The sequence below is a fragment of the Dromiciops gliroides genome, chromosome 2 (genome assembly GCF_019393635.1).
Source record: "Dromiciops gliroides isolate mDroGli1 chromosome 2, mDroGli1.pri, whole genome shotgun sequence".
Taxonomy (NCBI): Eukaryota; Metazoa; Chordata; class Mammalia; order Microbiotheria; family Microbiotheriidae; genus Dromiciops; species Dromiciops gliroides.
In genome coordinates this window covers 350,977,220-350,991,846 of record NC_057862.1, presented here as the reverse complement: position 1 = coordinate 350,991,846, position 14,627 = coordinate 350,977,220, and the positions used below count along the sequence as shown (strand labels likewise).

Here is a 14,627-nt window from a genome sequence, read left to right as displayed (position 1 = left end):
TGGAGGATGGAATGGCAGCAGGTGGCAGTGAGGGGAATGGCCAGAAGATTGGGAGAATCTATCTCAGAGATTCCCTCTATCATCACTGTCCTTGCCTTTGTCTCTAAAATGAAGTTGTTTCTCAGCTGGCTGTGGTGATGGCCACCACTTCCTCATGTGGACCTACATGGGGGAACCTCTCTTGGTTCCAATCATATTCTACCTTGTATGAGTTATCCATGCCTGTCTCTCATTCTCCCTGCTACACTGTGAGTTCTCTGAAGGCAGGGACTGGGTCTTGCTTCTCTTTGGATCTCATCTAGTGCCTAGTAGCACATGTCTGATGAGGATCATGATCTCTATGTTCAAATATCTGAAAGTCCATCATAGATAAAGAAGAATTAGACTTCTTTCTGCTGAACTTAACAAGAGCCTAACATACAGAAGCAAACTGGGCCTCAGAGGGTTCACTGAGTCTTAGTGGGATAAGACCTGTGACTGTAATCTGGCACTGGAAAGGTAGTTTATTAAAAACAAAGAATATATATCAAAGGGAGGTGAGGGTGAATAGCATATCTACATATCTGTTTGGTAGAAAAGCTACAGATATACAGTGCTAGAAGGAGTTTCCTTGGCTTGGAGTTTCTTATACTATAGAATTTCATAGGTCCAGTCCTTTTCTCTACCTCTGTACAGCTTTCCCTTCTATTGTCCCCATCATTATTTTTATATATTGCAAGCTGACATAAGAAATTAAATGGTAATTTGGGAGGGAGTTTTGTGGAATCCACAGATGACCCATGAAGGCCAACAGATAACACAGAAAAAGTTTAGAAACTCAGAAATGCATATGTATATATATATATTTTTTATATAATATTAACATATTTTCTCTTTTAATACCATAAATATACCCAAATTTTACAATAATAAAGTACTATAAACACCACATAAGAGAAAAAGAAAATAATCAGACTTCTTTCTCTGGTATGAAGGAACGGCCAAGAAATTTTATGTGGATTTTCTAGATCACAGGGATGCCACACCCCTAACCCCTGTGATGTGGAAGAGATAACTATACCTATATGTGTAAATGTTGTATCCCCTAAGAAACTAAGCTATGTAAGGGCAGGAGCTATTTAATTGTTATCTATCTCAGTGCCTAGTGCTTAATAGGCCCTTCACAGGTTCTTGTTGATTGATGGATGGATGATTGATGATAGCTTTCTCCTAATATTTGAAGGGCTGTCACACCAATGATGAATTGGACTTTTTTTTCCCATTTTGCACTAAAAGGCAGAAGCAATGAGAAAATGCTACAAAGAGGTAGATTTAGCTCAATAGAAGAAAATTTTCATAACATTTGTTTGTGTACATGTGGGAGTGAGGGAGGGTATGGGAGAAGACAGTGAAGGAAGGAATCCAACCTGTGATTTCATTTGGGTGAAGAGTTCTTGGTCTGGAAATCCTCCCCACCAATACACATTGGCAACGCCGCTCTAATTTGTGGCCTTAGAGAATTGTCGCAGGCACCCAGAGATTAGAGGGCTACAGAACCACAAAGTCAGAGGCTTATCCTGATGCCAAGGCTGGTTCACTATCTACTATACCACACTGTAACAATGAAGCTAATCTCACATAGGATAGTCCAGTTTAGAAGGAGGGGTTTATACAAAGGCTAGATGAATACTTTGTTGCATGTGTCACAGAGGGAATTCCTGTTTAGGGGTGGGTTGGACTAGCTGACTGTGGAGGTTCATTGAGATTGGCATTACATCATTCTGTGACATTCAGATTGAGGCTCAGTATAAGAACTTTAATGATTATGTTGCTAGGTGGTGTAGTGGATAAAGCACCAGCCCTGGAGTCAGGAGGACCTGAGTTCAAATGTGATCACAGACACTTGACACTTACTAGCTGCGTGACCCTAAGCAACTCACGTAAACCTCTTTACCTCAGTTTTCTCATATGTAAAATGAACTAGAAAAGAAAATGACAAACCACATCAGTATCTTTGCCAAGAAAACCCCAAATTGGGGTCATAGAGTCAGACTTGACTTGAAATGACTGAACAACAGTAAGAGTTTATTGAGTAAGGAAGTGACATAGATAAATTTGTACTTAAAGAAAATCATTTTGTCAATAGTATGTAGGATGAATTAGAGCAAGGAGAGACTTAAGGCAAGATCAATAGACTGTTGCAAAAATATAGCCAAAGATGATAAGGCCTAAACTGAGGTGGTAGATGTTTGAGCAAAGAGAAGGGGGTGTGTGAGAGATATGTTTTAGAGATAGAAACAACAAGATTTGGCAACTGATTAGATTTGTAGGGTGATGAAGAGCAAGGAATCAAGGCTGACTCTAAGGTTAAGAACCTGAAAAACCAAAAAGATGATAGTGTCTTTGACAGAAACAGAAAATTTTTTAAAGAGAGGTGAGTTCGGGGTTATAGTTAATAAGTTCAGTTTTGGACATGTTGAGTTTGGGACCTCTAGGACATGCAATTTGCAATGTCTAATAAATAGTGGGTAATGTTGGAATGAAACTCAAGAGAGAGAATAGGACTGGGTAGATAGATCATCTACATAAAAGTAATAGTTAAGTCCATGTGAGCTGATGAAATCATCAAGAGAGCAGTGAAAATTCAGAGAGGAGAAGGTATCCAAGAAGATAAAGCAGCCAACATTGCCTACTGCAGCAGAGATATCAAGAAGGATGCTGCCTGAGAAAAAGACAATCAGATTTGGAAATTAAGAACCCATTAGTAACTTAGGGAGAGAAGAGTCTTAGTTGAGTGCTGAGTTTAGAAACCAGAGTACAAGTGATTGAAAAGTAAGTGATAAAGAGGAAATGGAAGCAATTATTATAGACAGCTTTTCTAGGAATTTCCTTGAGAAAAGGAGAGATATATGATGCTAGCTTAAGAGAAAGGTAGAAACCAGTGGAAATGTTTGAATGATGTGGGAGACTGAGGCATGTTTGAAGTTAGAATGGGAGGAACCAGTAGATAGAAAGAGATTGAAGATTGGGGTTGAGGAGTTGATTGAGGGGTTAGTTTTCTGTATCATTCCAGTTCCTTCAATCAATACTCAAATGACATGATGTCCAGTTTCTTTTTCAAACAGATCATCCTTTTCTGAGTAACTTCCAGTAGGGTGCCTCCCAACTCCAAGATTCTGACTAGATATTTTCATAGACAATAATAATCTTGTTATCAGTAATAAATCCTGTAATCTTTACCCTGGGAGGGGCTTTAAAGACAGTTCAAACTCTTCATTTTACAGATGACCCACTTGCCCAGTCTCTTGCCCAGGATCACAAAGACAGTTGAAAGTAGACTATGACTAGACTCCAGTTCTCCCACCTCCAAAGCCATTGCTTTTTCCATTTCACTAGGCTGCTAGATCATGAAGTGTTTGTGATGCTTCCTCTGCTCCCTGTGTGAGCCCTGCCTCCCCACAACCTCTCATCACCACACTCATCAGGAAAAGCTTTTCCTGATTGTGCAGTGGTATGGGAACAATTCAGGTGTTGAAAAAAAGAATGTTTTAAACAGTAAACATCTGCTTCCACCCATCCCCTCATCCTCTGCTCAGGAATGCTGTGACTTATGAGAAAAGCAAATCTGATGATGATGAAGGCTGCTCTACTTTGCACTGGGTTGGTCCTACCTTATGTTAGGGTACCTCAACTGCTGAGTGCTGGGTTACTGTGACTTCTAAATTGTATCAGAATAATAATAGTAATTTATATTTATATCATGTTTTAAGGTACATAAATCCCTTTATAAATATGTATGTATAGATAGATGACAGATAGTTAGATAGATACATAGATACATAGATAGATCTGACATACAATCTCATTTGATCTTCATAACCCTGAGCTGTAGGTACTATTATTATTATTCCTGGAGGAATCAAGGCTGAGAGAAATTGCTTACTATAACTAAGCTGTGATTAGAACTCTACTCTTCCTTAAGCTGAAGTCCAGCACTCTATTCTCTATGATATGACCTTAGGTCAAAGAGTCATCATCATCTAGTCATTGCATATACAGCACACCCAAGGACCCAGGCAGTTCTCAGTACAACCCAATGCACAAGACTTTCCCAGATTTATAAAGCACAGGGTAACATCAAGCAACCACCCAATGAAAGCCACCTGAGGAACTAGAATCCCTGCAGTGGTGCTGCTCTGTCACAATCTATTTCTTTTATTCTACCTCCTATTAAAACACTCGGCTCTGCCAATAAAGGACTGTTTTAAAGGGCAGCAGCCCAAAGGACTAGGCTTTTCCCTCTTTTACGAGTGCTCTACAGGAAGCCTTAGAGAAGGAGAGATGAATGCCTCTGTTGGGACCATTTGCAGCAACTACCAAAGTGCTGCCTTCTTGCTCTTACATTTAACTTCCATGTCTCCCTGAACATGCTAACACCCTGACTGTCCCTGACCTTCGTTGCCTATCACATGCATGAATGAATGTTGAAGGCTGCCGAACAGTGATATGGGTGAGTTCTAAGCCCCACTCTCTGCCAGCGAGGTTGATGTAGAGTAGCTGAGGGTAAGGAGAAGGAACAAACCAATCATTTAGAGAGTGAGGTGGTACAGTGGATAGGGACAGTGCTGGACTTGGTTGGAATCAGGAAGACCTGAGTTTGAATCCTGCTTCTGGCACTCTTCCTAACTGTGCCAAAGGAAAGCCATTGAACCTTTCTCAGTCGTCATTTCCTCACCTGTAAAATTAGCCCCTACTTCACAGGATTGTTGGAAGGATAAAATGAGATAATTAAATGCTTTGCAAACCTTAAAATGCAATATAAATGTTAGCTGTTATTGTTTGTGGAGGAAACCTAGGCAAAATTCAAGAGAGAAAGGAAAGTCTCAAACACAGATCCAGCCAGGGTCACTCTAGCTGAAAGACTTTGTTTACTTGCCATTTTCTAGTAAGCTTTTAAATGTATGTGGCCTTGGTGGCAGCATGTGATTTATAGTTTAAAGAGCACTAGATTGGGGGGACCAGAGAGCTTGGGTTTGTATCTCAGGTCTCCTATGTATTACATGTGTGACTGTGGATAAGTTTCTCCCCATTCTGGGCCTCAATATCCTCATCCATAAAATTTGCACCTTAGATTAGACAATTTAGACTAGATTAACTAAATTAATTAGATTAGACAAGCTTCCAGTTCTCAATTCCATAATGTAATCACTGCCCATTCTCAGGGCCAGGGCCTTTTCCACATAAATTGTCCTGGGTTCAAATCTCTCTTTAGTTTACCTTCTCTTATTCCTGTCCTTCCAACCAATTCTTGGTCTTTTTGTCATATTCATGCATCTAGCCTTGGCATAACCCTACAGTCTGATTCCAGGTCCCAGGCTTTCCCAGTTTTATCCATCCTGTTACTTTCTGAGTCCTGGGTGCCAAAGAAACACAGTACGATGCTGACTCCTGATGGAGTTGGATCCCGAAAGAGTTAAGCTATGCAATATAACTGGTTGGCTTTATAATAGGGTGCAAGATTCCAATGTCAAACCTAACCCAGAGACAGCTTCGGGGGTGGGAGGTATTTTCTTCCCTGCATTTACGAAGGGTTTGTCACCTAATAAGCCCAACCGTTCCGGCTTCTGGGAGAGGGGCTATAATTATGGGGGCTCTATCCCTCCCCCACACAGAGAGTTCATCTGTCCCAAGCTCACTCTGCCTTGGGGAAGCAGAGTGAGTCCCAGAGGATGGGGGCTGTGTGTGCCTGGCTATCTGTCAGTGCCGTGCCAGCTCTGGGGGCTGTGTGGGTGGCAGGGAAGGTTGTCCTTGCCAGCAGCAGTACACGTGACCATCATTGGCACCTCTCACTGCCAGTGCATTGGGACCCACACAGCAACTCCCAACAGTGGAAAGAAAATCATTCCATCCGAGGCAGTGGGGATGAATGGAAAGAACCAAGGAGACAAGGTTTGAGCCCCAGTTCTGCCACTAATTCACAATGGCACCTATGAAAAATGACTTAGCCTCTCTGGGCCTTAGTGTCTTCATCTGAAAAATGAGGTTATATACACGGAATGGTCTCTAAAGTCTTTCTCAGCTCAAACACTCAATGTTCTCTTTTTGCTATTGTGTTTAAGGATGGCATTTAACCACACACATAACTTTATTTAGGATCCAATGGTATATACAGCCAATGACCACAACTATAATCAGAGCAACGTATTTATTGATAAGTATAGTAGGTTGTTTGGAAATAGAGGGGACACTGAACCATAGACTGTGAAGAGTTGGAAGGCACGACAGACATCATAATGATAATTAAACTAACTCACACTGAAGGTTTGCAAAGTGCTTTAATGACATTATCTCCTTGGATCCTCACAATAAGACTGGCAGGTGCTGTTATTATTTGATATCATGATGCCTATTTTATGGATGTGGTAATTCGATCTCAAAGGAATTACTTGACAAGAGACACATAACTAGTGAGTATCTGAGACAAGATTTGAACCCAGGTGGTCTTGAATCCAAATCCAATTATCTATCCACTCTTCCTTGCCTTTCCTTTAGTACATCACTTTGCAGTTCAATAAACTGAGGCCTATAGAGATGAAGTGACTTGTCCAAGGCCCCACCACAGTGCATGGCAGAGATAGACCCTGGACCTAGAAGTCTACTGACTCCTAATCTAGGATTTTTTCCACTTCATGTTGCTTTCCACTCTAGAGATCCCATTTGGGAGCTAAAGGTGGAAGCTTTATTTTCATATATCAAGGGTTCATAATCTGGGAACTGTGTATTTTTTATATTTTGATAACAGTATCTCAATACAATGGGTTTCCTTAGCAATCCTATGTATGTGGAAGGGTAGATAATGTTGGTCTTATAGTCAGAAAAATTTGAATTCAAATCCTGTCTCTTAGATACTTACTAGCTGTGTGGCCTTGGGCAAATAGTTTAACTTCTTTTGGCCTCAGTTTTCTCATCCGTAAAAGGGGGGTGATAGTAGCCCCTACTTTGTAGGGTTGTTGTGAGGATCCAGTGAGATAATATATGTAAAAAAGAAAACCTCAAAGAGCTATATATAAATGTGAACTAGCTGTTATTTTATTTTTACACATTTAAAAACATGATTCTGAGAAGGGGTCCATGGACTTCCGCAGATTCCCAAAGGAGTCTGTGACTCAAAAAAATTTAAGAACCCCCTGCTTTATGTGATTTTTTTACAAGGAGGGGCAGTATCAGACCTATGATTTCTTTGGCATAGGAAATAGCTGCTGAGGAAGCTCTGCTATCAATGTAAATGGCATCTACTCTGCAACTTCTAGTCTTAGAACGTTTCCTAGAGCATCGAGGGGTTCAATGACTTGCCCAGGGTCACAAAGCCACTATGTGTCAGACACAGAGCTCAAGGCCAGGTCTTCTTTTTTTTTTTTTTTTTTAGTTATTTTTTAAATTTTTATTTGTTTTTTAGTGAGGTAATTGGGGTTAAGTGACTTGCCCAGGGTCACACAGCTAGTAAGTGTTATGTGTCTGAGGCCGGATTTGAACTCAGGTCCTCCTGACTCCAGGGCCGGTGCTCTATCCACTGCGCCACCTAGCTGCCCATGGCCAGGTCTTCTTGATTCAGAGGCTGGATGTCTATTCACTACACCCCAGTGCCTCTCCTCTATAGGTTTACAAGTATGGAAGTCACAGTTTCTCTTGACAATTAATTACTTAGACCACCAGTAGGTAATCTCTGGGCATATGGAAGGAGAGCAGGACTGGGTGGTAGCAATAGTCACTCTCTTATCATGGCTTTCAAGGTAGGTTTACATCTTTTGCAAATGACTTTGGAGAAGCTCATTATTCAGATGGGGATTTGTCAATAGAGGACTTTTCAATACATCTAGTTTGACTAGTTTGAGTCTTTCCTGTGGCTTCTAATATAAGGTCTCTTTCAGCCCTAACATTCTATCATTTGAAACTCAGACTTTCTATAATTCAAGTCTGATTCTAAATCCAGAAGACTCCAGGATATTCCCCATATGCCAGTTGTCCCTGGGTAATGGACAGTGACCTTCCTCCCTACCCAGACCACTCCTAGCCCCTGAGTCTACTGTAAAAGGGCCAGGAAAAGGGCAAGCTCTTTAAGAGCCAGACTAGAACAGTCCTTACTTTGTTACGCCTTCAGAACGGGGAAGATGCCAGAAAGAGAAGAGACAGGCGGGGTCCTTGGCTTTTATTTCTGACTATAGCCAAAGTTCCTTTTTTTTCCTGCTTGTCACCCACATGACCTTTCTAAGAGATCATCAGTGTTCATTTCCACCAAAGCAGCAATCATTGTTCATTTAAGAAGTCTCTGCTTTTAGAAGAATGGAACCATAGAACTGGGGCCTTAGGGCCCAATCCCTTCATTTTACAGATTAGGAAACTGAGGCTTAGAGAATGGAAGTTATTTGCCCAAGGCCACACAGAAGATTACTGGCATATCAGGGACTTAATACTGAGGTCTATTGATACCCAGATCAGGCCTCTTCCAAGTATACCGCAGAGCTGCCTAAGAGATCACTCAAGCAAACAAATGAAGGAAAGTCTGAAATCTAACTACCATTCAGCTCTGAAATCCAGTGTTTTATGTTCAAAGGTCTGTTCTGGCTCTCAGTGTGTTTTCTATATTCTCATAGTATATGCTTAAAGGTCCCTTCCAATCTATGACACTCCATAGTTTATGTTCTAAACCTCCTTCCAGAACTGACATTTTATGTTCTCAGGACCCTTCTGACCGTAACACTCTATGTTTTAGAATTCCAGAATATCATTTGAAAGGACAATATAAAAGGCATAGAGTCCTACCCTGGGCAAAAAATCTCACAATCATGAAGGGCTGAAGGAAGGGGCCCGAGAGGGATGCATATGGAGTAATGGCTGATACTAGACTATTTTCAGAGACTTCTAGTTGTTTCTATGGAGATAGTGGGGTTCAGGGCCCATGAGCCTGTCTCTAATAACTGCTAATTCCTCCCCAGTGTATTAGTGAAACTGATTGTTAAAAGTATGGAAAGACTACTCACACTGATAAAACTATGCTCTTTCAAATAACTATTTATAGAGCATCTATAATAATAGCAGTAATAGCAACAATAATAATAACTCACATTTCTTTAAGGATATCAGTAATATAAATTACTATTTTCCTACAGCTCTATAGAGGGTAGGTAGTATTAGAACTATTATAACCAATTATAAGTTTACTGAAACCAAAAAGCTAACATAATGTACCCAGGATTATATAGCTAGGAAGTAATAGGATGGATACTTGGAACCAGATCTTCAGAACCCAAGTACAACTCTTTTACCTACCATTCCTCTTACTTAACATTACTCTCCAGCCAAACTGGCTACTAACTGTTCCTAAAAACACTTTGCATTTCCAGCATCTGTGTCTTTGCTCACACTATTACATCTTCCTGAAATGTTCTTCTTCCCATCCCTAACACAATGTTTCAGCTTTGCAAAATCCTTCTTTCCTTCCAAGCCCAGGTCAAATGCCACTTCCTATAGGGAACCATCTTTAACCTTCCCAATTTAACGTTTGCTCTTTCATATGAATCTTCTCATTGCCCCATAGTTATCTTATTTATAGCTATATACATTCTGCCTTTTATGTTAGATCTATGAGCCCTTATTTTATTTTCCCTATTAGACTGAGAACTCTGAGAGCCAAGACCTTATCTAATTTATCTTTTTATCCAGCATGGTTTGGATCCTTGGATTATAATCGATGAATTGATATTCAAATCTCAGCTCTACTATTTATTATACTGTTACCTTGGGAAAATCACTTGCCCGACCTGAACTTCAGTCTCCTCATGAATGAATGAAAAAAATCATAATTAAGCACTTGCTGTATGTCAGCACTAGGGATACATATACAAAAAAAGCAAGAAATTCTCAGTCTTCAAGGAGATTACATTTTAGTTAGGAAACAACACACATATGAAAGTAGTGGCCAGAGAATTAGGGAATGAACAGTGTTTGGTTTAAGAAATCACAAGACTTGTGGGTGAGTGGAACCCTAGCAAATTCAACTGTCATATTCTTTCCAGGTAGTATTATGTAATGACTTCCATGAAAAAAGCAGGGAGAATCAGGTAGGAGCACAGCATACATATACAATGGCAGAGCAGGTGGCAAGATGATGGCCAAGGTAGATAATCAAATGATATGTGATGCATGGTCTAGAGACTGGGTCTGGCTAGATATAGTGGACTACTTATACCTATAGAATATGGGTCTTGGACTAATTATATTCAAGGTCTTTTCTAGCTCTAAATCTGATGCTATGAGCCTGTGACTCATAGACTATCAGAGGAAGGAAGAACCTCAGAAGTAATATTGTCTAACATATACCTGAGCAGGATTCTACAACATCCCTGACCAGTGGTCATCCAAGACCTCCAGTAACAGAGAGATTGCTACCTCCTGAGGCAGGCCATTGCACTTGGGTCAGCCCTAACTATAAAATGTTTCCTTATACTGGACTAAAAGTTGCTTCTCTACAGTTTCCACTCTCATCAGCACCCCTCATATAGATGTTGCTCCCGCCAGTTCTGTCCTCTAGTGTCAAATAAAATGAGTTCAATCCCTCTTCCATATGACAACCCTACAAAATCGTTTGATCACATCCCTCCAGTAGTCTCCTTCTTAAACTAAACACCCTCATTTCCCTTAGTCAATCCTGGTATGTTATTGTTTCTAGGACCCCTATTATCCTGGTCACCTTTCTCTGAGCAAGCTCTGGCTCATTAATGTATTTCTTCTATTCGAGCACTCAGAACTGCTCACAACAGTCTAATTGTGGTTTCACCCAGGCAAGGGACAACAGGATTATCACCAATCCCCACCTCCACAGTGGAAGCTAGGCTTCTCTATTCCTGCAGCCTCAGATCTATGAGCTGAATCAGTTTGTTGAATGCATAATTGAGTGAGTGAATTAATGATGAATGAATTCGAATGGACAGCATAGAATGAGGATGAATTTGGACATCTCTAAATGTGTGTTGTTCTCCTGGGTCGCTAGGTTCTGAGGTATGGCACCCTATCTGTAAACAGGCGGCCCGGGCAGAGAAGAAATTAAAGGTAAGCAAATTTAGGTAATACCAAGGGATGGGGACCTGGAGGTGTCTCTGGTTCCCCCAACAATGGTCAAAATTCATGTGAATGGATACAGCCTGCCTGGTTTCTGGCACAGGTGATGAGACAGAATCTGGATACTATTTAGTAGCTCTGTGAGCTGGAACAAAGTGTTATCTCTGTTCTGTAAAGTAAAGGAAATGGACCACGTAGTCTAAGGTCCATTTCAAGGCTAAGTCTATTATGTATACCCAGGGGAACCTTATATCCTCAGATTAAGACTGTCAATTTAGTACTCACCTCCATTTTATGCAATATATATGATTTAGTGGCAACAACATGGGAGTCAAAGTATCAGCAATTGCGCCCTGGTTCTGCTACTTAATTACCAATGTCAAATCACTTCCCCATCCTGGGCCACAGTTCTCTTGCATAGAGGACATAGTGGATTAGAGATTTAGATATGATTTTAAGAGATGGTTTTATTTAGAGATTTTATGGATTTGGAGATAGGAAGGCCTGAGTTCAAATCCCACTTCAGACAGTAGCAGTGTCACCCTGAGCTAGTCTGTTAATTGCTGCCAGCCTCAGTTTTCTCATCTGCACAATGGAAATCTTACCTCCTTGTTGTTATTGTTTCTCCTTTGTTCTCAAATGAGACCATGACATCAGGGTGATGTCATGACTTGCAGTGAATTGGATTTAAGTGAGAGAGGACTGTGCAAAGTCAACAGCCTCACCCTCTCCTCCAGAGCCATCCGGGTCTAGTGGCAAGATATATATCAAGACGACTAGAGGTAGCCCCAGAGATGACCCCAGATGTTTAAGGCAATTAGGGCTAAGTAACTTGTCCAGGATCACACAGCTAGGAAGTGTCAGAGGTGAGATTTGAACTCGGGTGCTCCCAACTTCAGGGCCAGTGCTCTATCCACTGAGCCACCTAGCACCTTACCTCCAGGATTGTTGGGAAGATTAAAAGAGATAAAATATATAAAATGGTTTGCAAACTTTAAAGCATTCCATAAATCCTAATGTTATTATTATTACTAATTAATCTCATCTGAAAGTGGACTCTTTAAGATCTCTTCCAAATTTAAATCTTATTAAACCTTTCTGAATACAGGAGAGCTGAAGTAGATATAATCTTTCCTATCCTTCCTGTCTCTCCATTATTTAGTAGCTCAGCTAAGCCACTGATTTATCCCTTCCTCAGGACAGGAAAATCTAATATGACTAATAACAATCTATTGCCTGTGTAGAACACTTTCTAGTTTAAACGCATTGTCCTGTTCACTGTTTTATTTGATCTATACAATAAATAGCCTTGTAGGGCAGTTCAAAGGGCTTTTGTTTGTTTGTTTGTTTTTATTGTTTGTGGTAGAGCTAAGACCCAGTGAAGCTTTTAGCACTCTCCCACTAAGAAAGGAGTCCTCAAAAGAGTCCTCAAAAGAAGTCCAGCCAGATTAACCTCAGACTGATTCACATTTGTGCCTACTGAGCAACCTGGAACAGCCCCTGATTCCTCCCCTGCTACCCCCACCAATTTGCCTGCACCCACACACATTGACCAGAAGAGATTACCTACTAGGGATCCTGGCAGTCCCAACAATACAAAGACAAGATTCATCTGCTTGAGACCAAATCCTGAGGTGCTGACTCCTAGCATACTCAGTCATGGGTAAGGAGAGCATTGGGCCTGCCATTAAACACCATGGTGACAGACATCTTCAGGATTCAAGTATCATTTAAGTTCCCTTGCTCTATGCATGCACCAGAGTACCCCCTCCTCAGTCACTCCCCAGCAAGACCATTGAAAGTCCCAAGCACTGGCCCTGGTGCTAGTTTATACAGTGTCCCACCTACTACACTACCTAGTTTGGGGATGGGATTAGAGTAGCTAATCCGAGAATCAAACACACATCTGCCAAATTATGATGATTCCCCTCTTTGGATCTTTTTCCTTTTCTAAGATAAAGGGATGAAGTAGATAATCCCAAAGGTCTCTTCCAGCCCCAAATCCTATAATTCTATAGCATGTGTTCTTCTCTGAGCTCCCCAGGCAAGATTCTCTGAGTGCTTCTTCTATGTGGAAGAGCCACAGAAGTGGAAACTCCCACTGACACCAACCATGCTACCTTGTTGAGGGACCAGTCATCCCAGTATATGCCCCAGTCAGAGACCATCCTTTCCTCTCAATCTTTCTGCTTGGAGGAGCAACTGCCAGACCCACAGTGTTCTTTGGAAACCATAAAACTATTGCCAACTCATGAGCCATCCTTACGGTTGTTCCTAAGAAGATCTTTGGGTTTTTATATTAGAAAGTTCACTAAATAATGTTATGCATAATTTTATATTATATTATATCCTATATAATTATGTAATAATTATATAGCAATTTAAAGTTTGCATAGCATTTTACAGGTATCAACTCATTTGATTCTCCAACAACCCTGTGTGTTAAATGCTATTATTAGCCTCATTTTATGGATGAGGAAACTCAGACAGAAAAATTAATTGATTTTCATAGATCAACACAGTGGGTATTTAATAATAACTAATATTTATATAATGCTCTAAGATTTGCAAAATACTTTATGTACATACATGCTCATATATGTATATGTGCACATATAAGTATATAATGTATATTATACATAACATCTACAAACAGATATTATATGTGTCATATTATATACATACATATACATATGCGTATATTTAATTTGCTCCTTGTTACTACCCTGTGAGGTAGGTACTATTACTATTCACATTTTATAGGTGAGGAAACTGAAGCCAAGATGTTAAGAGATTTGCTCAGGGTCACACAGTAATAATAATAGCTAATATTACATAGTACTTTAAGCTTTACAAAGCGCTTTACATGTATTCTCATTTGCCCTTTACAACAACTTCATGTGATAGATACTATGATTATACCTATTTTCACTATGGGGAAACTGAGGCTGAGTAATTGAGTTGTTCAGAGGCATACAGGTAGTAAATGATGAAGGCCATATTCAAAATTGAGTTTTCCTGACTCCCAGTCAGGAATCAGGTATACCTTCTGGTACCTTATCATGATATAGAAGTAGGTTTGAAGGCTTTACCAGTAAAGAACAAATTCTAGTATGTAGCTGATTCCAAGCTACAGAGACCCAGAAACAAATCATGTGTCACTTATGCAAGTCTAGACCCAGAGAAGCCCATCATCAGGTAGTAATCCAATAGGAAATGAAATCTGGGGACACAAAAGCTCATCAAGACACTTTTATTAAGGCATGGAGAGGACTGCAGTTCATATCAGTGGAGAAAGTACCTATATCGGTGAAACCATAAATCCTAGAAGCATTGAAGTATATTTAAAAAAAGATCTTGACTAAAAAACTCTTCTGGTGCCCCATCATGCTATGGAGGCAACCCTGGGCTCTTGAAGGTTGTGCCAACATCATTAAACTCTGAGACATTCTGCTAAATTGGACAACCCCAGCCATGAACCATGTGTCTATTATCTGAGGGATAGGCTAGCTAAGTCTACTACCTGGCTCACC

The 14,627-nt window shown here is 40.4% G+C and overlaps 1 protein-coding gene across 5 annotated transcripts in view; it reads left to right on the top strand.

The window, feature by feature from the left end:
• The window catches only part of ABLIM3 (actin binding LIM protein family member 3), a 175,660-nt gene that overhangs the window by 120,057 nt on the left and 40,976 nt on the right, over window positions 1-14,627 (top strand). For all 5 annotated transcript variants that reach the window (XM_043982490.1, XM_043982489.1, XM_043982488.1 and 2 more), the window contains one exon: window positions 11,027-11,085. In XM_043982490.1, coding sequence (XP_043838425.1) covers window positions 11,027-11,085 — 59 coding nt within the window. The remainder of the gene's footprint in view (window positions 1-11,026; window positions 11,086-14,627) is intronic.